Source organism: Dicentrarchus labrax, unplaced genomic scaffold (assembly GCF_905237075.1).
Source record: "Dicentrarchus labrax unplaced genomic scaffold, dlabrax2021, whole genome shotgun sequence".
NCBI classification, from domain to species: domain Eukaryota; kingdom Metazoa; phylum Chordata; class Actinopteri; family Moronidae; genus Dicentrarchus; species Dicentrarchus labrax.
In genome coordinates, this window is record NW_026136716.1 from 676,496 (window position 1) to 699,020 (window position 22,525).

Here is a 22,525-nt window from a genome sequence, read left to right on the forward strand (position 1 = left end):
TGCATTTCTGTGTATATTTAGTGTATTTCTGTGCATATTTAGTGCAGTCTTGTGTATATTTTGCATGTTTTTAGTGTATTTTGTGGTGTGTTGAGCTGGACGGACTCACTGAGAATGAGCTGTCAATCACAAGGTAGCCCCGCCCTAAAGCATACCCTGCTTTATGGTCTGTTTTACTCTAAATGGGACCATCAGTTACTAAATGAACATCATGCTGTATGGAAGAAGACTGTAACTAGAGACTGAGACCAGAAACTCATCAGGAAACTGTTTACTGAACTCATTAATCTCCATAAGACTCAATACTAATAGAGTGGAGCTGCCCCCTGCTGGCTGTTAAGAGACACTGCAACCCTCTGCAGTGTGTTTGGGTTTCTGGTTAGCAGCCAACAGTGGTTCTGGTTTATGTATCGGTGAGTCCACAAGAAGTCATGAGACAGTCGCTCTGTTTCCTCACAAGGTCACAGGAATAAGTTTTTGTCTGGTATCGTTCTGATGTCTCTGACCTTTGACCTCGGTGGCAGACACATGATGATGATGATATCGTTGTGAAATCTGCTGATCGACACTGTGACACCAGAATGTTTCCACAGAGATCAGATGACAGAGTGGATTTTTATGTTTTTACTGTGTTTCAGTGGATTCTTCGTTCCTCTTTTGTGTATGTTTACAGGTTTTAATGTATTTATTTTGTGTTTTCATGTATTTTAGTGTGTTTTAGTGTGTTTTAGTGTGTTTTGGTGTGTTTTAGTGTGAGGGATGCAAATACATATGATAAGAGGAGCATTCAGTGTTCAGATCAGCCCCAGTTGAATCACATTGACAAGAGGAAGTGGTTTCTCTTCATTAACAACTTCAGTCGCTCTGCGGTTAAAGGCTGATGAAAAAAAGAAATCAGATGTACTGAAATGTTTACGTCAGAAGGTAAAGGTCCAAGGGGCTTCGAAGAGGCCCCTAACCTAAACATTTCATAGTAAGAATTACGACGTTGAACCTCATGTCTTACTAACACTGCATATGTTGACAAAAATATCACTTGAAATTATAACAAACTGTAACTTAAATTTAAAGGCCTTCGGATACCACACTTACTTAATAAGTGTTTATTTTATGACAACTTCCTACTTTTACTTCCTACATCTTTACACAAATATCTGAACTCTCTGCTCCTCACAGCTTAAAATCCCCCCCCAAAACTTTATTATAAATGTACAAAAGCACAACTTTATTATCACTGCCAACAGACCTTCTGACTATCACAAACACATTGGTGAACAATTGATGCTGTAATTACGACAACATTTCACACACGTTTAACACATTATCTTGGCCGTCATTCAACTCAGTTTCACCGGTTTGTAGACCTAATTTAAGAGTAATCAATAAGTATTGTCCTCAGATTGATCAGATTGTAAAGCCTTTCGCTCTGTAGGCTGGAACGGAAACGTTGAAGGGCAGGTGGAGGCAGCAGGAAGAGACCAAAGTATTAAAATCACACCTCTGTATGTGGTTTTGCTGCAGTCACAAAGCAACATTTCTTTCAAAAGAAAAAGGTTCAAGTTTTAGCCAACTTTTCCCACCCAGGATATTTCTCAAACCTCCACAGTGTGAGTAGGAGGTTGATGCCTTTATCAAACTTTCCGAGCTCAGACAAACAACACCTTGTTTGTTTACACTGTCTCAGAAACAGCTGCTTCAGAGAGTTTACACCTTTACCCAACAACAACAGCAAAACCTGAAGCAAAGACTTTATTGTACATTCTAGTAATAAACATTCTGAATTCTGCAGTAATGTGTCTGTAATGTTGTCAAATAAAAGGTTTCAAGTGTTAAATCTGAGGCTTAGTGGAGAGTTTGTTCAACCTCACACCTTCCACCCACACCCACAACCTCAACGGCTGAAAGCAGCTCGAACTGAAGCTCCTGGTTGCCTCCAGTAACAGGATCTGTGTCTCAGAGCTTCTTTTTTAATGTAATATAGTAACAGTCTCTCCAGCAGCTGCAGTGTCTCTATATGCAGACGACTCCAACCTATATACTGATGTTTGACATGTTTACAGACAGGTTTAAAATACTGTGTGACACTGTCAGTGACCTCTGACACAGAAATGTGGAGTCTGTTAAACTTTTATGTTTTCAGAGATTTTGTTCTGACAGAAACACAAACAGAAACACAAACGTGTTGACTTCCTGTTAGGTACACAGTCTAAAGATAAAGGGGGTTTTAAGACAAACATTACAGGTTCAAAACCTTCCTAAGCTCCACCCCTTTCTGCTCTGTGCAAGTGGAGCAAGCTACTTACTGCTAATGCTATTTACTGCTTACTGCTAATTACTACTATACCATCCAGGTGTTCAGTAACTGTCCAGGTGTTCACTCAGGTGTCAGTGTTGAAGCCGTGTAGTAAACACTGGTACACTCTGAAGGATTAGCAGAAGGCAGGGGGGCTCTGTCGAGGGCGCTGTCCTCATTCTGAAACACACAGCAGGAGTACAGATTATGTTGTTATGTATGATGTCAGAACAACAATAACAGGTTAGTAACAGCATTAGCTGCAGATGTAGCAGTGGCTAGCAGTATTGGCTGGTTGTACAGGTAGTTGCAGGTTTGTAGCATTATCAGTCGTACTGTTAGCACTTGCCTTGCTGTAGTGGCAGTAATGTTAGCAGTAGCAACAACTAGTACTAGCAGTAGCATTAGCAGCAGTATAAATAATGTAATGATAAATAGCAGCAGTGTGTTTACCTGTGCTGCTCCCAGCCTCTCGGGGGTCTTAGAGGTCAAAGGTGAAGGGTCATTCACCTGGATGTTGCAGTTCTTCTTCATAAGGTTAGGTCTAAAAACCAAACCTGCCAAAATAATGTCCACACACAAGGTGTGGTTGTTAGAGGTTATATACATATGTAAGTTGGACATTTGGTGTCAGGTCAGTGAAGCTACATGCTAACATCCTGTAGTGTTTTTACTTTGTACAGCAGTTCCTTTGTAGCAGCAGCACAATCACATGATGCCATTGAGCTGTAGGTATTTATAGTGCAGCTGACCACAGAGTCAAATATGGTTAAAAACACTCACCAAAGACGACGAAGACAAAGAGGACATTCGGGGCCAATAAGACGAACACAAGAAGCTCACTCTGCCATATCGTCCCAATGTGCTGGTGGTTCACTATATAAAGTATTCATCAGATTGTGTAACAGCGAATTAAACAATGTCTGTAACCCTCATAGTTACTTTATAATGACTAATAAAGAGCTAATATGCTACTAATATGCGTGCTAACAAGCAGTTAGCTCATTATGAATATGTGTACTTTCATATGATATATAGATACATAGATAATTAATTAAATGTGACAGGAGAGAATTCAGCTCTGAAGTTTCCAGCATTATGAAGTATAAACGAGGTATAAACTGCAGTTCTTACCTGAGACGAGGTGGAAAGTATCTTCAAATATAAAGCCGTTATTTGGTTTTCTGGCACAGAAATACAGCCGGCAGTCCTCTGCTGTGGCGTTCACAATCGTAAGCCTGTTTACCTCCGCTATATATTTGCTTATAAAAGTAGTATAAATGGAGTTACTGTTCGTCTTATTCTTAGTAAAAGTACGTATGATGAGGGCTCTGCACTGACTGTGTACCTCCATGAACCAGTAGATGTTTGGTGGTTCCAGTGAGCAGTTCAGTGTGGCATTGTGACCCAGTTCGACTCGGACCTCCGTCAGATTCCCGGCCTCGGTGCACACCAGGAACACCAGGAGGATGACCCGTCTTCCTTCACAGCGAGAGAAGTACTCAGCTCACTTCCTGTTTCAGAGGGTGATTGTGATGAACCACAAACAGCAGGTTTCATCAGACGCTTCAAACCCAGAACTGAAACTGCTTCAGGAAACTGTTGTACCATCCAGCTCCAGAAGACAGACTGTATGTGTGTATAGGAAGTATTTTATAATCTGAAAGTACTACAGAAACACTGCCTTCACTGTATGACACTGAGTACTACGAGTACTTCTTCTAAAGTACTACTAGTGACAGTAGTATTAGTACTTGTGGTAGCAGCAGTAGCTGAAGGTGTAGTGGTAGTAGATAACTTTAATAGTTCAGGACAGGTGCAGTGTCTCGATATGCAGACGACTCCGACCTGTATGCTGATGTTTAACACATTTAAAGAGAGGTTTAAACTACTGTGTGACTTCTGACACAGAAAGAAATGAGGAGTCTATTAAACTTCAAAATATGTTTTCTTTGGACAGTTATCGTGAGAATTTGTTCGACCAAAAAAAATAAACCGTTTTCCAAACGAGAGCATTTGAATAATTCATGGAGGTGAGACAGTAAAAGGAGGAACTTCCTGTTAGGTACACAGTCTAAAATTAAAAAGGTGATCCAAGATCAACATTAAAGGTGTAAAATGTCACTATTATCCCTTCCTAGGCTCTGCCCCCTTTCGCTCTGTGCTCCAATAGCAGTTGAGCAAGCCTCAGTCGTCTTCCTTGATGCACGGAGAAAGTAGCTATTAGTAGCATTAGCAGTAACTAGCAGTTAGCAGAAGTTGACCGTGGCTTACTAAACTGTTATTGGAGCGCAGAGCTAAAGGGGGCGGGGCTTAGGGAGGGTCAATAGGCCACCTTTTAAGAAGAAATGAAACATAACAAAAGTATTAATTCATGGTTGAAACATCCAGTCTGAACAGCAGTGATATGAATTCATATTTAATATTCATTAATAATAATAACAATAATTGGTACAGTTCAGGTGTCCATTAACTGTCCAGGTGTTCAGTAACTGTCCAGGTGTTCATTAACTGTACAGGTGTCCATTAACTGTCCAGGTGTTCAGTAACTGTCCAGGTGTTCATTAACTGTCCAGGTGTCCATTCACTGTCCAGGTGTTCAGTAACTGTCCAGGTGTTCATTAACTGTACAGGTGTCCATTAACTGTCCAGGTGTTCAGTAACTGTCCAGGTGTTCATTAACTGTCCAGGTGTTCAGTAACTGTCCAGGTGTTCATTAACTATCCAGGTGTCCATTAACTGTCCAGGTGTTCAGTAACTGTCCAGGTGTCCATTAACTGTCCAGGTGTTCAGTAACTGTCCAGGTGTTCATTAACTATCCAGGTGTCCATTAACTGTCCAGGTGTCCATTAACTGTCCAGGTGTTCAGTAACTGTCCAGGTGTCCATTAACTGTCCAGGTGTTCAGTAACTGTCCAGGTGTTCATTAACTGTCCAGGTGTCCATTAACTGTCCAGGTGTTCATTAACTGTCCAGGTGTCCATTAACTGTCCAGGTGTCCATTAACTGTCCAGGTGTTCAGTAACTGTCCAGATGTTCATTAACTGTCCAGATGTCCAGATGTTCAGGTGTCACAGTTGAGGTAGTGTGGATTGAGGAAGCTGAGCTTTGTAGTAAATACACTCTGAAGAAGGAGCAGCAGGTGGGCGGGCTCTGTAGGTGGGGAGCTGGATCTCCTCGTACTGAAACACAGATCAGGAGGACACGAGTTTACAGGTGTATAATGCTATAATACAGGAGTATAAATACAGGTGTAGTGTACAGTACACAAGTATAATACAATAATACAGGAGTTTAAATACATGAGTATAATACTATAATACAGGAGTATTTAGGGGTGCACGATAATTATCGGACCGATAACAGGGAATAATTACGTCATACCGATAAGTCCGATATCATGACGAATAGCCCCGATAACATATATAACTTTGTCAGCACGGCAGTGCCCCGCTCTCACTATGAGACCTGAATGCCCCGCAGTGAATGCTGCGTTCAAGTGACGTTGGCATAATCAGAAAAACTCTTTCTGACTGGGAAAATTCAAGAATACCCCCTCATGTCAAAAAATAACTTGTTAACTCGGTCATAATTCTGGTAGTTGCTGACTTGAATTGATATCCACAGTATTTTTCCACATGTTACACATAAACAACAGAAACATGAACTTAAACGACTAGCAAAAAAACAGTCGAAAGAACAACTAGTAAAGGTGGGAACAGGGAATTTCCGTCACAATGCAGCACAGCGTGCTTACGTTTGATAACAAACGACATGGCGTCGATTGTGTGGGACTTTACAAAGTTTCTGAAGAAGACAGGTCGCTTGTTATTTGTAACAAATGTTCCAAGCAAGTTCCACGAGGAGGTAAAAGTAGGTCGAGCTTCAATACGTCAAACCTGATAAGTCACCTGAAACATAGCCATCGCTTCGACGTCTCTCTCTCTCTCTCCCCTCTCTCTCTCCCTCTCTCTCTCTCTCTCCCTCTCTCCCTCTCTCTCTCAATTCAAATCAGCTTTATTGGCATGAATGTAAAACAACAATATTGCCAAAGCTAAAAATAAATTACATAAGAACAATTTCATACATTTCATTAAATAAGTAAATAAAACTCTCTCTCTCTGTGTCTCTCTCTCTCTCTTTCTCTGTCTCTCTCTGTGTGTCTCTCTCTCTCTCTCTCTCTGTCTCTCTCTCTCTCTGTGTCTCTCTCTCTCTCTCTCTCTCTGTCTCTCTCTCTGTCTCTCTAAAACAACTGAACCTCGTTTACTTTAGTGAAAAGGTATTCATTTGAATGGAACCATAAGCCAAAATCATTTAAACTTAATGTTTTGTTACTATGGATACACTTTCAGTGTAACTTGTGTCAGTGCATTATGCACATTTGATTTATTGTTATTGAGGAATGCACTTTTTCAGATTGTGTTTACATAGAAATGTTTGAATCTAACTTGTGTCAGTGCATCAATGTTCTATATATATTTATTTTTTTGAACTTCTGGAATACACTTTCCAGTTTGTAATCCATGTATTTGCATCAGTTCAAGGAGCCTTTATTTTTTTTGAGAGACTTGCCAATAGTTTTTCATTGGAAAAAATAAATAGGCCTATCTCCATTTAAGAGTCAAAAGTGTTTGTTCATAGTATTAATGTCATGATCTTAGGTCATGATCGTATATATATATATATATATATATATATATATATGTATATGTGTGTGTGTTATCGGTATCGGCCTTTAGGAGCTGGAAGTTATCGGTTATCGTATCGGTTTAAAAAAAGTTATCGTGGATCCCTAGGAGTATTACTACTGATAGTACTGTTAGCAGCAGTACATGTAAAAGAACAAACAGTGGACTATGGGCAATAGCAGTAGCATTAGCATTAGCAGTAGTGTCTCAGTATAAATGATGTAATGATAAATAGCAGCAGTGTGTTTACCTGTGCTGCTTCCAGTCTCTCTGGGTTCTCAGGGCTCAAAGGTGAAGGGTCATTCAGCTGGACGTTGCAGTTCTTCTTCTTCTTCATAAGGTGAGACGTAAAAACCAAACCTGCCACAATAAAGGTGGCTGTTAGATATGATGTCATCATTATGAGCCTCCAGCTGTGTGGAGGTAGACGTGGTGTCAGTGCAGCTACATGCTAACGTCCTGTAGTGTTAAAGTTCTTCAGCAGCACAGACACACGATGCCTCTGTTGGTATTTATAATACAAACTGTAATAAGGTTAAAAACAGACTGACCGATGAAGATGAAGACGAGGAGGGCGATATTCAGGGCGAAGGAGCCGTACAGGATGAGCTCACTCTGCCATATCGGCCTGTTTTGCTGCAGCTGCTGGTGGTTCCCTGCACAGCTGTTGGTGGGCGGAGTGACAGCTGGAACATCTGGAACAACAAAAATAAGAAATAAAGTCCGTACGTACGCTGAATTCACATCTGATGTTTTAGTTGGGTAAAGTGAGTTCTGTTGCTTCCTCCGTCCACAGCAGTACATCGCTCAGCTTCCACGCTGGCATCAGGGGCCTTGGCTAGTAGAAGCATTAGCAGCCAAGCAGTTGTAGCACAGTAGTAGTATGACTTTAGTAACCTTACATTTATTCATGTTGGAAATCCGACTCCTCCCCCAATACTGAGAACACATATCAATATTCACATACTTCCTTACTAACGATCAATAAGCTGTAATAAGGTTACTGATTGAGAACTATTTACTAATCGTCTAGTAGTTTCAGAAAAAGTAATGAGAATAAAGCGAGCAGCTGTAGATAGCTTGGAAGGAAAGTAATAATACTTTAATATTATCAGTAATTAGTTACACTAATAGTTACTGGGCAAAGTAATATTATTACTAGTAATCAGGGTTGGGAGGGTTACTTAAAAAATGTAAAAACAAAATGAAGTAACTAATCCAAGTATCACAATATAAAAGTAATTTCATTAGTTTCTTTTGGATTACCTCGACGCCTAATAGGAGGAGGAAAAAGAAAGAATGGGTCTAAGTGTATTCTATAAGACGACCGAACAATGTGACCTTAAAGAGAAAAGGGAAGATTTTTAACAAAGATATGTGACCTCCGCCCTGTATCTATAGAAACTGTGATCGAGCGAACAGTCTATTTTTAAAGCTGATTTTAAATCCTCATTGTGAACCCCAAAATGTGGAGTACAAAGTTTTGTGTTAGATTACGTTTTACACTAACTTGCATATGTTGGACAATTAGCATAATTAGCATTAATAAACAATGTTTCAGCAACTGATTGACTGATTTGGAGTGTTGGAGAGTGTATGAATATAGGAGTGGTTTTGGGGGTTATTGGGCGTGATGAATCCATTTCTGACATTTTTAAACATAAACAATGGATGTTTAAACCGGGACTGACCATATTTCAACTCCCAGTGGGCTGATTTTGATAAATTTTCAGTTGATTGTGATGATATTTCTGTCACAGGTTAATTATAAAATGAAAACAAAAAAAGGCCAAAAAATGTGAAGAAATATTAGGTCTGAACATTTACACCAATGACATTGAGCTTTCTTGATTCTAAATCGCATGGTCAGTGTATTAAGCATATAAATAACCTTAAAATCAACTCAACATTAATAAAAATCCGCCCGCTGGGAGTCTAAATATGGCAACATCCGGTTTAAACATCCATTTTGTACATTTAAAAGAATCAGAAATGGATTCCGCAACCACTCTGATATTGTCTGTATAGCTGATTATTAATGAGTGAATTAATTAATTAATTAGTAAAAAGTCAGTTTGTAAATGTTGGCGACCCAGACTGAACATTTCCAACAGAAAACTTTGGTCCTCAACACTTCTGGGTTCACGTTGTTGGAAACAGATGATACAGAAATCCTGATTTTACTAAATGTAACTAATCTGATTGCATCTTTATTACTGTAAATGTAATAAGTTACTTTTTTGTTTCCTGATTATGTAACTGTATACTCTAATACAGATAATAAATATACAGATAATAAAGTAAAAACGAGGTATAAACTGCAGTTCTTACCTGAGACGAGGTGGAAAGTATCTTCAAATATAAAGCTGTTATTTTGTTTTCTGGCACAGAAATACAGCCGGCAGTCCTCTGCTGTGGCGTTCACAATCGTAAGCCTGTTTACCTCCGCTATATATTTGCTTATAAAAGTAGTATAAATGGAGTTACTGTTCGTCTTATTCTTAGTAAAAGTACGTATGATGAGGGCTCTGCACTGACTGTGTACCTCCATGTACCAGTAGATGTTTGGTGGTTCCAGTGAGCAGTTCAGTGTGGCATTGTGACCCAGTTCCACTCGGACCTCCGTCAGATTCCCGGCCTCGGTGCACACCAGGAACACCAGGAGGATGACCCAAATCAGATCCATGATCCAGTACAGGAACCAGTCTGACACAGCGTCTTCCTTCACAGCGAGAGAAGTACTCAGCTCACTTCCTGTTTCAGAGGGTGATTGTGATGAACCACAAACAGCAGGTTTCATCAGACGCTCAGACGCTTCAAACCCGGAACTGAAACTGCTTCAGGAAAACAGATTGGTAATAGTCCTATTATTAGCAGCATTAGTAGTATTTGTAGCAGCAGCAGTAACTGATAGACTGATGGAAGTAGTAAGTGTTAATAGCAGTGGAGTACTGTAGTAGTCAGGGTAGTAACAGCAGTAGTCGAGTTATTATCAGTAGTTGTATTAGTACCAATAAAACTATTACAGTAATAGTTTCAGGTGAAGTAGTAGTAACTATAGGAGGACAGTTACAGCAGTAATAACAACGATACTAACAGCAGGAGAACCTTTAATAGTAGTAGCAGTGAAACTACAGGTTCAGCAGCATCAGTACTATAGTTACAGTATGTAACTGTAGAGGAAATAATATTTACATTATAATAGAAACAGAAGAAGTTATAGTAAGTTAGAAGTACGAGCACTAACAGCAGTCCAGGTTCCAGTAGGAACAGCAACAATAAGGAGTGATAACAACATTATATCGCTACACTATTAGAACTAGTACTAACAGAATAAACAGTGGTATCAATATTACATCAGTAGTATCAGTATCAATATCAGTATCAATATTAGTATCAGTATTAGTACTAACAGTGCTGTGTTGTATGAGGTGATTGAGTGGCTCCATCTTGTGGTAGAAAGGTGGTACTGTTTATTTCACAATAAGACAAAATTCAGTCTGATCATTTACAGCAGAGACGCTGTTATAACTGAGGAAATTATCAAGAGCTGGTCCTGAGAAGGATGAAAGGATCAGTCACTAAATATAATCACAATCACTATTTGACTTCAAATAGTTCCCACTGACAAAAATATTAAATAAATATAAAGTACACAGTTTAATATCCACTCAGCAGATCCTTAATTTCCCAAGATTTAACTTTCACAACAATAATGGATAAATATAAAGAGATAACATGTAACTGCTGCAGCTGCTGTTTCTACAGAAGACCATTAGAGACACTTTATTTAAATTCTGATGTTTTTTAAGGCACATTTTAAATAGTTCTGTATTTTGTTTTGTTTTTTATCCAGAAAGTAGAGAAGGAACTGATTATTAGTGATATGATTACTTGAGCAGAAAGCTTCAATATGCTTCAATATTCTTCAGAGGAACTGTTTCATTATAATAATAGATACGTCAAAGCAAAAACCAGAATTAAGGTGCAGTGTTTGTCTTTAAGACAATTAATTGATTATTATAATGATCAAAACTAATCTTTGGTGTTCAATATGACATTGTTACTGTCTGGAGCTTTAGAGTTTTACAGACACGCTGTTACTGATCGCTCTGTTATAAAAGGGGTAATGTGTAATAGAAATAAAAATAAATAAAAGAAATGGCCTCAATTATACTTTCTGTGATTTAATGTCCATAAACGGATCAAAATGATGCAGAAATAACGACATCATGATGATTTTCTGAATTTCAGCTCTGTCTCTCCGTATGTCGTCCTCTTTACCTCAGACTTCATTCATTTGCATTATGGTGGAAACTCACCCTAACAGCTACGACTGTATGTCGAAGCCATCTGTGTGTTGTGTTACTGAGGTTAGCATGCTAACCAGCTAGTAACTGCTAGCTCCAGCCCGTACGGTCTTGTAAGACTACTTGAACTTGAAGTAAAGGAAGAGAGGAAGTTGTAAAATATGAGTCTGAATTCAGTCGGTTAACACCCGCCATCATGGTGTCGTTATTTCAGCATCACTTCCATCCGTTTATTGACAGTAAATCAGTTTGGATTATTTTGGGCTGCAGTGATCTTTAATGAGTGTGGACACTGTGAGGTTGATTATTGGTGGGAATAGTTATTTAACTCGTTTCAAAATGAATTTAAATGAAATGAAATAAATAAAACTTCACTATCCTGACTGTATACTCATAATAACAATAATAATAACAATACCAATAAAATAATACTCTGAGGTTGTTTCCTACACGAAATGAAACTTTTCTACAGTGTTTTCTAGATGAAGTTGAAGTTCTAACACGTTCTCGAGCTGAAGAACACAGACAGAGGGACAGAAAGCAGAACCAGATGGAGGGAGGTCGGTGTTACTGCAGCGCCGCCTGCTGGTCCTGGAGGAGTTGCTTCAACACGTTTACCTGCAACACCAAAACAAACAAACAGACTGGGGTTATAGCGCCGCGGACTCTGAGCCAGATCTGCCCCAAGAGGAGAGGTAGAGAGCCGGGAGAGGTTGGCTGCAATGTAACATGAACCACCCACAGTCAGTCTGTCCGCTGCTCAACTGGCCGTTGTTCCTTCAAGTGAAAGATTTCATCATTAAACTACACGACACACGAGTTTGGACTCTTCGCTGTGGAAGCTAAAGCTAGCTAGCATTAGTTAGCACTATGAGTCAGGATAAAGACTTGCACAGAGCTGGAGGACCACAGGTCAAACTGCTAGCACACACTCAGTTACCCACAATCCACCTTTGTTAAAGGGGAAGGATGCAGTGACTCTTCAGGTCCAGTAACATCAGTCTGATGGATTAATATCAATGCTGAGGTTGTACTTTGATACCGATTCATTTTACATGTGATCATATCATTGAGCTTTCTCAGTGTGTAAACTGCAGCCACAGGTTGGACCAGCAGGGGGCAGCGTTACAGCACAGACTGACACAGCTCTGTTATAAACAACAGAACAGAGGCATGCTGGGAGACACAGTGCTAGTCTCAGTCAGAGACAGGAAGCCCTGAACCCTGAATGATGATAGCGTCCACACAAATCTGCTTCTCCAGGTGATCAATACTCTTCTGCTGTTATATGGGGCTCTACTTTATTGATCATTTACAAACATCGGTTGTACATTGATCACTTGATTTCGATGAAATGAAACCAGCTTTACATCTGAGTGAGTGTTTGAGCTTTTCTTCTGGGATTGTGAACCGATACGACTTCTGTTAGAATCTAATAACTTCATCAAACAATATTTCAGTCGGGATGTCACAAGAGTCGATACTAAAACTCCTGAAAACTTGTTTTTCTACGGGAGCCCTTTAGTTTTTAAACCAATGGACATAAATGAACAGATCATTTCCTATTCAACAGGCTTCTTTACTGACAGATTCAGAGTTTTCTTCTCATTGTTTTTATTATACTTTTCTTCACAGAACCAGGTGCTGAAATATCAGCCTTTATTTTCTTAAGTTTTCTTACATACTCTAAAATCAGACCGTGCGACCCCATGCTATAGTACTGCTATAGGTACCGGGGCAGAGGTCAGACGCTCCCTGGCGCAGGCACGGTGGATATTTATTTTATCATTTTCATTAACAATGAGCTTCCTCCAACAGCTGATGTTACGACAGATTTTTTTTGGTGTTTTTATGAAACTTGCTGCTGAAGACAACAAACAGAGAGAAAGAGGAGAAGGAAGAGGAGGAGGAGCCACTGTGGTTCATTTAGCCTCCTCCAAAAGTATGCAGGTACGCAAGTATCAGGGAGAAGAAAACACTGAATTTATTTTAAAAAAGCAGCCTGTTGATTCATTATGATTGTATAAAAATATCAGGAAATCTCTGATCAATATTCACAGGAAATAATCAGCTCGCTTGTTTCACTGTAGTTCATCATTTTCTCTCTCCAGAGCGCTCTGTCCAACAGTAATAATAATAATCTGTAATAATCAGTAATAATAATCTGTAACAACCATCTGTAATAATCAGAAATAATCTGTAATAGTCATCAGTAATAATCTGTAATAATCAGAAATAATCTGTAATAATCTGTAATAATCAGTAATAATTATCTGTAATAATATCTGTAACAATCAGTAATAATCAGTAATAATCTAATCATCAGTAATACTCTGTAATAATCTGTAACAATCTGTAATAATAATCAGTAATAATCAGTAATAATTAGTAACAATCTGTAATAATAATCAGTAATAATCAGTAATAATCTGTAATCATCAGTAATACTCTGAAATAATCTGTAACAATCTGTAATAATAATCAGTAATAATCAGTAATAATTAGTAATAATCAGTAATAATTAGTAATAATCTGTAACAATCTGTAATAATAATCAGTAATAATCAGTAATAATTAGTAATAATCAGTAATAATTAGTAATAATCTGTAATAATCTGTAATAATAATCTGTGTTAAACAAACGAAGCCTTGATCTAAAGAATCACAGAGATGTTTTTCAGCCCTACTCGAGACAACGTTATTAGAACCGTGTCCTCGTGGAACCAGGTTTACCAGGTTCAGGCTTAAAGTGTGTCTGGAGGGAGGCAGAGGCTGCTGGTCAGACCAACCTGAAACAGAGAGAGTGACTCTCAGCTGGAAGTTCTCCAACGGGATGACGCACTCGTAGGGACCGGCGTCGTCCTGCTGAACGTTCTTCAAGGTGACAGAGAAGTTTCCCTTCTGGTACAGCGATGGGTCACTGAGCACTCGACCTCTGAATCTCTGGTGCTGTGTTGAGTTGTTCGGTACGTTATTGATGATGTCCAGTATGTTGTTGTCGTTTTTGTCTCTCCAGAAGACGGAGAGTAGACGGTCGTCCTCGGTGTAGACGCAGGGCAGCAGGACGGCGTCTCCGATAAAACCCTGGACTTTCTCCTGGCAGGTCCCTGAGAGCCCATATGGTCGTACAGTACACAAACTGTTTATTACTGTTCATACATTCATAAAATCAGTGACACTAAAAGGAAAGAAAGTATTTATTTTCTATTTTAAATGGATTTATTTAACTGACAGATATCTTAATTAATAATAATAATAATAATAATAATAATAATAATAATAATAATAATAATCTTATAATTCTGGAAGTTTATCCAACAAAAATTGTTTTTATCACTGAAGCAGCAAAATATCCTGTAAAAATTAATGTTATGGCAGTGTTATGGCTGTGTTATGGTAGTGTTATGGCTGTATTATGGCTGTATTATGGCAGTGTCATGGCTGTATTATGGCTGTATTATGGCAGTATTATGGCTGTATTATGGCTGTATTATGGCAGTGTTATGGCTGTATTATGGCAGTGTTATGGCAGTGTTATGGCAGTGTTATGGCAGTATTATGGCAGTGTTATGGCTGTATTATGGCAGTGTTATGGCAGTGTCATGGCTGTATTATGGCAGTATTATGGCTGTATTATGGCTGTATTATGGCAGTGTTATGGCTGTATTATGGCTGTATTATGGCACTGTTATGGCAGTATTATGGCAGTATTATGGCAGTGTTATGGCAGTGTTATGGCAGTATTATGGCAGTGTTATGGCTGTATTATGGCAGTATTATGGCAGTGTCATGGCTGTATTATGGCAGTATTATGGCTGTATTATGGCTGTATTATGGCAGTGTTATGGCTGTATTATGGCTGTATTATGGCACTGTTATGGCAGTATTATGGCAGTATTATGGCAGTGTTATGGCAGTGTTATGGCAGTATTATGGCTGTATTATGGCAGTGTTATGGCAGTATTATGGCTGTATTATGGCAGTGTTATGGCTGTATTATGGCAGCATTATGGCTGTATTATGGCACTGTTATGGCAGTATTATGGCAGTATTATGGCAGTGTTATGGCAGTGTTATGGCAGTATTATGGCTGTATTATGGCAGTGTTATGGCTGTATTATAGCAGTGTTATGGCTGTATTATAGCTGTGTTATGGCTGTATTATGGCAGTGTTATGGCTGTATTATGGCAGTGTCATGGCTGTATTATGGCAGTAATATGGCTGTATTATGGCTGTATTATGGCTGTATTATGGCAGTGTTATGGCTGTATTATGTCTGTATTATGGTAGTGTTATGGTAGTGTTATGGCTGTATTATGGTAGTGTTATGGCTGTATTATGGCTGTATTATGGCTGTATTATGGCTGTATTATGGCAGTGTTATGGCTGTATTATGGCAGTATTATGGTAGTGTTATGGCTGTATTATGGCTGTATTATGGCTGTATTATGGCAGTGTTATGGCAGTGTTATGGCAGTGTTATGGCAGTGTTATGGCTGTATTATGGCAGTGTTATGGCAGTGTTATGGCAGTGTTATGGCAGTATTATGGCAGTGTTATGGCTGTATTATGGCAGTGTTATGGCAGTGTCATGGCTGTATTATGGCAGTAATATGGCTGTATTATGGCTGTATTATGGCAGTGTTATGGCTGTATTATGGCTGTATTATGGCACTGTTATGGCAGTATTATGGCAGTATTATGGCAGTGTTATGGCAGTGTTATGGCAGTATTATGGCAGTGTTATGGCTGTATTATGGCAGTGTTATGGCAGTGTCATGGCTGTATTATGGCAGTAATATGGCTGTATTATGGCTGTATTATGGCAGTGTTATGGCTGTATTATGGCTGTATTATGGCACTGTTATGGCAGTATTATGGCAGTATTATGGCAGTGTTATGGCAGTGTTATGGCAGTATTATGGCTGTATTATGGCAGTGTTATGGCAGTATTATGGCTGTATTATGGCAGTGTTATGGCTGTATTATGGCTGTATTATGGCAGTGTTATGGCAGTATTATGGCAGTGTTATGGCAGTGTTATGGCTGTATTATGGCAGTATTATGGCAGTGTTATGGCAGTGTTATGGCTGTATTATGGCAGCATTATGGCTGTATTATGGCACTGTTATGGCAGTATTATGGCAGTATTATGGCTGTATTATGGCTGAATTATGGCAGTATTATGGCTGTATTATGGCAGTGTTATGGCAGTGTTATGGCTGTATTATAGCAGTGTTATGGCTGTATTATAGCAGTGTTATGGCTGTATTATGGCAGTGTTATGGCTGTATTATGGCAGTGTTATGGCTGTATTATGGCAGTGTTATGGCTGTATTATGGCTGTATTATGGCTGTATTATGGCAGTGTTATGGCTGTATTATGTCTGTATTATGGTAGTGTTATGGTAGTGTTATGGCTGTATTATGGTAGTGTTATGGCTGTATTATGGCTGTATTATGGCTGTATTATGGCTGTATTATGGCAGTGTTATGGCTGTATTATGGCAGTATTATGGCAGTGTTATGGCTGTATTATGGCTGTATTATGGCTGTATTATGGCAGTGTTATGGCAGTGTTATGGCAGTGTTATGGCTGTATTATGGCTGTATTATGGCTGTATTATGGCTGTATTATGGCAGTGTTATGGCAGTGTTATGGCAGTGTTATGGCTGTATTATGGCTGTATTATGGTAGTGTTATGGCTGTATTATGGCTGTATTATGGCAGTATTATGGCTGTATTATGGCTGTATTATGGCAGTGTTATGGCTGTATTATGGCTGTATTATGGCAGTGTTATGGCAGTGTTATGGCTGTATTATGGCTGTATTATGGTAGTGTTATGGCTGTATTATGGCTGTATTATGGTAGTGTTATGGCTGTATTATGGCTGTATTATGGCAGTGTGATGGCTGTATTATGGCTGTATTATGGCAGTGTTATGGCTGTATTATAGCAGTGTTATGGCAGTGTTATGGCAGTGTTATGGCAGTATTATGGCAGTGTTATGGCTGTATTATGGCAGTGTTATGGCAGTGTTATGGCTGTATTATGGCAGTGTTATGGCTGTATTATGGCAGTGTTATGGCAGTGTTATGGCAGTATTATAGCAGTGTTATGGCAGTGTTATGGCAGTGTTATGGCAGTGTTATGGCTGTTTTATGGCAGTATTATGGCAGTATTATGGCAGTGTCATGGCAGTGTTATGGCTGTACTATGGCTGTATTATGGTAGTGTTATGGTAGTGTTATGGCTGTATTATGGCTGTATTATGGTAGTGTTATGGCAGTGTTATGGCAGTGTTATGGCAGTGCTATGGCTGTGTTATGGCAGTGTTATGGCAGTGTTATGGCAGTGTTATGGCTGTATTATGGCAGTGTCATGGCAGTGTTATGGCAGTGTTATGGCTGTATTATGGCTGTATTATGGTAGTGTTATGGCTGTATTATGGCAGTATTATGGCAGTGTTATGGCTGTATTATGGCAGTGTTATGGCAGTATTATGGTAGTGTTATGGCTGTATTATGGCTGTATTATGGTAGTGTTATGGCTGTATTATGGCTGTATTATGGCTGTATTATGGTAGTGTTATGGCTGTATTATGGCTGTATTATGGTAGTGTTATGGCTGTATTATGGCAGTATTATGGCTGTATTATGGCTGTATTATGGCAGTATTATGGCTGTATTATGGCAGTGTTATGGCTGTATTATGGCAGTATTATGGCTGTATTATGGCAGTATTATGGCTGTATTATGGCTGTATTATGGCAGTGTTATGGCTGTATTATGGCAGTGTTATGGCTGTATTATGGCAGTATTATGGCAGTGTTATGGCTGTATTATGGCAGTGTTATGGCTGTATTATGGCAGTATTATGGCAGTGTTATGGCTGTATTATGGCAGTATTATGGCTGTATTATGGCAGTGTTATGGCAGTGTTATGGCAGTGTTATGGCTGTATTATGGCAGTGTTATGGCAGTGTTATGGCAGTGTTATGGCTGTATTATGGCAGTGTTATGGCAGTGTTATGGCAGTGTTATGGCTGTATTATGGCTGTATTATGGCTGTATTATGTCTGTATTATGGTAGTGTTATGGTAGTGTTATGGCTGTATTATGGTAGTGTTATGGCTGTATTATGTCTGTATTATGGCTGTATTATGGCAGTGTTATGGCTGTATTATGGCTGTATTATGGCAGTATTATGGCAGTGTTATGGCTGTATTATGGTAGTGTTATGGTAGTGTTATGGTAGTGTTATGGCTGTATTATGGCTGTATTATGGCAGTATTATGGCAGTGTTATGGCTGTATTATGGCAGTGTTATGGCAGTGTTATGGCTGTATTATAATAATAATAATAAATAATACATTTTATTTATAAGCGCTTTTCTAAATACTCAAAGACACTTTACATAAAAACATAAAAGCAGCAAAACAACATCAAACAGTAAAACACTAAAAACACATCAGACTAAGCTAAACATTAAAAGCAATTTTAGAAAGGTGTGTTTTTGTAAGTGATTTGAATGTTGGAGGGTCGGTACAGTCACGGATGTGTTTGGGGAGAGAGTTCCAGAAGGAGGGGGCAGCTACAGAGAAGGCTCTGTCGCCCCAGGTTCGGTGCTTGGTCCGGGGTGGAGGAGTCAGAAGGTTTGCGTCAGATGAGCGGAGGCTGCTGGATGGATTGTGGCGATGGAGCAGGTCAGTGAGGTAGGAAGGAGCCTGGTTATGGAGGGCTTTGTGTGTAAGGAGGAGGATTTTGAACTGAATGCGCTGTGGAACTGGGAGCCAGTGGAGGTTCTGGAGGATGGGAGTGATGTGATCATGGGTGCGGGTGTGGGTGAGCATACGTGCAGCGGAGTTTTGGATGTACTGTAGCTTATTTAGAGTTTTGGATGGTGTGCCATAGAGGATGCTGTTGCAGTAGTCGATTCTGGAGGTGATGAAGGCGTGGATGAGGGTTTCAGCAGCAGAGAAGGAGAGTGATGGGCGAAGACGGGCAATGTTCTTGAGATGGAAGAAGGCAGTTCTGGTGATTTGGTTTATGTGATGTTCAAAGGAGAGGTTATTGTCAAAGATGACTCCGAGGTTTCGACTGTGGGGGGATGGAGACAGGGTGGAGCTGTCAATGGTGAGGTGGAAACTGTCTGTGGTTTTGGTGAGGGATTTGGGGCCGATAATGATAAGGTCTGATTGGTCACAGTTGAGTTTGAGGAAGTTGGAATGCATCCAGGATTTGATGTCGGTTATTATTATGGCAGTATTATGGTTGTGTGTTGTAATATCGTCAGTAACTCTAGGGATGTTGCTCTCTGGTTACATATAAAATGACACTGTCAGTGTGCAGTTGTGCAGTAACTAGCTGTTATTTCACACTCTGTACTGCGGCCGCATTACTCAACAGCAGCAGGAACGTCTCAAAGCGTCCTCAGCGCCTCTGAACCCGTGAGAACTTAGTCCACTGTAACACTAGAACTACTCTCTGTTTTCTGTTCAGGAAGCTGAGATTGCACTTACTTTATATTATGTTCATCAGAGGGCTCATTAACAGCTGTAATTATCATTAATGTCTTTAAGTTTAGGAATATCTCTCTTCATTGGAGCAGCCTGAAATACAAGTATTTTTCCTGCAACTGAACCTTGTGTAGCTGGAAGGATTCCTGAGGGTAAACACAAATATGAGTCCCTGCTGATATGAGAGCATCCACTGAGGTTTCCTGCTGTCATTACTGTGTGTCTGAGGTTGCAGCTGCTGGAGAAAACAGACTACTGAAGGTTTAAAGAAACAACATGTGTGCTGTCTGAAAGAAATCTGGAGCTGAGCTGATGAAGACTAATTCTGATGATGATTAAATCTCAAAAGGTGGTTTGTGGGTGGAGACCAGAATGATCCTGGTCCCTCTGGAAGGGCGGATCCAGTGTGGGCTGAGGTTAATAATACTAGACTGTGGAAGAAGATATATGCACAAAGGAGAAGTTCCACTGGTTTGGCATCGACTACTGAACTATGTGTTACTTTGACCCACAGACCGAGATCTATCCAGAGACTGTAATCCTGATCCAGAGAGATCTGCTTTTTGGGCAGAGCAGGGGACGCTCATAACAAAGACATCATACGTATAATAATCTTTAGTATTTAAGATGCACTGACCTGCATTGAGCCTGCAGAGCAGCATCCAGAGCACAGAGAGTCCCAACCTGCAGACACACAAACAGTGTAGTTAATGAAGTGTTCTGTGTTTGGGTTAAAGACCAGAGCTCAGAGTGTGACAGGAACAAACAAACACCCACTGCGCTGCAGGTTAGAACAACCAGTGCTCTCAGACGGGTACTGTGGAGCTCTGCAGAGAGACAGCAGACTACATCATCACTTCAGTTTGAGTTTAATAACAGAGGAGCTCCTGTTGCAACTCGTCAGACAGCCCCAGTGAAACCAGTTCTGGTCCGAATTCAGTGACGTGAAGTGTGTTTCTCACTGTGGCGGTTTGCTTTCTGGCGGTGAAGTATTTGCAGATCAGAGAGGGTTGATACGCCCGATGCTGCAGATATAACGGGACAAACAGTGACTGCAGCTCTGCCTACAGAACACACTGAGAGTTTCACTTCCCACAATAACTGAGAATATGCACTGTGTGGTTAGCTGTGGTAAAGTGCAGCGGCGTGCAGCGGCGTGCAGCGGCGTGCAGCGGCCCCAGTGCAGTTAACCAGTGACAGGCTGTTTCACCTTCGCCTCTGAAACGAGTCAAAGGTCACACCTCGTCTCTGAATGAGGTTTCTGTGACCTCAGAGACAAACCTCAGCGCGGGACTTTTAAAGGCCCCTAGGACACCTGGAGGAGAGGGGAGGGCCCACAGGTGTGTCCCCCCCCCCCGGATTAATGATTAATGAATGCATTAATGAGTTGTCAGCACATACACAGATACACACAGCACCCTCTCATACACTACTTACACACAGTACTGTGTGTCCACGTACGACGAACACATACATACGGTACCGGAACTAGCCAGCTAACAATGCTAATTATAGGTGTCTTCCGGTAATATTTATTTATTTATTTATAATATATTTCTTTCTTTCCGTCCTATTGATCACCGTCTCACTCATTCACCCTCAGTCTGTCAGTCCGGCTGCACACAGCTCATCAAAGTCCCCGAACACAATCCACATGTTAAACCACTGCCGCTAGCTACGTTAGCCTGGGCCTTGTATTGGTGATGTATTGGTAATGTATTGGTGATGTATTGGTGATGTATTGGTGATGTATTGGTTTCTGGGGCTCGGGCCTTTCTCCTCCATCAGAACTAACCTCGTCCATCGACCCATGTTGCTTCAGGTGAAGAACGGAGCTTTAAACTTTACTTAATCTTCTGTTAGCAGACGGACGTCCATGTCTCCGTCTACGCAACTAAACGTCATACGTCAGGCGTCCGACGTCAGTGCGTACGGCGCTTACGCTCCTTAGAGGCTCGTTCAGAGTCTTTTTCCAATAGATAGCATTTATATGATCAATATGATTCATCGGATTGAGTTTCTGGGTAAATCCGTCACATATGAATTATAATTTACAACATTTTTCACGAATTTCACTTTTTTTACTGAATTATTCATCATCTGTCCCCTCTGTCCCCTAATAGCAACTGGGGAGGGGGGTCTCTTGCTGAGCCGGGGCCAGGTCAAACACCCCATTCTTGCAGTTTTGTATAGAAATTCAAGCAGTTGGTCCAAAGGTAAAGTGGTGAACTGCCAGAGTAAAATAATGCACATTTCAGAATTATATAAAAAGGCCTGTTTCAGGGAACAAGAAATGAGTCAACAACTTGTTCTGCACCACTGGAGGTTGATAAAGTCCCCAACTTATCCTGATTATGGAGAGAATTTTGTTCCTTTATTATTCAATCAAATAGAATAGATTTGAAACCAAAAAAGAGATTTGAGAGCAAAAAAGAGTAAGTGGCAGTCAAAAAAAATGTTTTTGAGATGGAAACAGAACAGGTTGCAATTGAAAACAAAATATGAGAGAACATATTTCTTCAACTTCAATCAAAACTAATGTTTGTAAGTAAAAACATGCGACCATTTTGCGTCCTCTTTGCTTGCAAGTTCAAAAGTTTTGCTTGCAAATTCAACTGCACTTGATGGGCTGGTGGACGAGAGAAGAGTTTCTATTGGTTGGTTTGACTGGCTACGTCTTCCTCATTACACCCACTTCTCCCTGTGCTGTGCT

At 40.0% G+C, this 22,525-nt stretch overlaps 1 protein-coding gene across 50 annotated transcripts; it reads right to left on the minus strand.

The window, feature by feature from the left end:
- Positions 1 to 1,087: 1,087 nt before the first annotated feature.
- Positions 1,088 to 21,738, minus strand: LOC127378332 (programmed cell death 1 ligand 1). 50 transcript variants are annotated; one of them, XM_051427005.1, is made up of 7 exons: positions 21,608 to 21,738; positions 20,450 to 20,496; positions 14,080 to 14,397; positions 9,526 to 11,908; positions 7,532 to 7,675; positions 7,231 to 7,340; positions 4,697 to 5,474 (listed from the first exon to the last, which is right to left on the minus strand). In XM_051427005.1, the coding sequence occupies exons 1-4, from the start codon at positions 21,622 to 21,624 to the stop codon at positions 11,787 to 11,789; spliced, it is 504 nt and encodes a 167-aa protein (XP_051282965.1). In that variant the 5' UTR covers positions 21,625 to 21,738; the 3' UTR covers positions 4,697 to 5,474; positions 7,231 to 7,340; positions 7,532 to 7,675; positions 9,526 to 11,786. The 50 variants fall into 50 exon arrangements, with proteins under 50 accessions (XP_051282961.1, XP_051282960.1, XP_051282965.1 ...); XM_051427004.1 differs by having other exon boundaries at positions 9,312 to 11,908; XM_051427001.1 differs by lacking the exons at positions 14,080 to 14,397; positions 20,450 to 20,496; positions 21,608 to 21,738 and adding an exon at positions 1,088 to 2,370 and having other exon boundaries at positions 4,946 to 4,964; positions 5,288 to 5,474; positions 9,312 to 11,785.
- Positions 21,739 to 22,525: the final 787 nt, after the last annotated feature.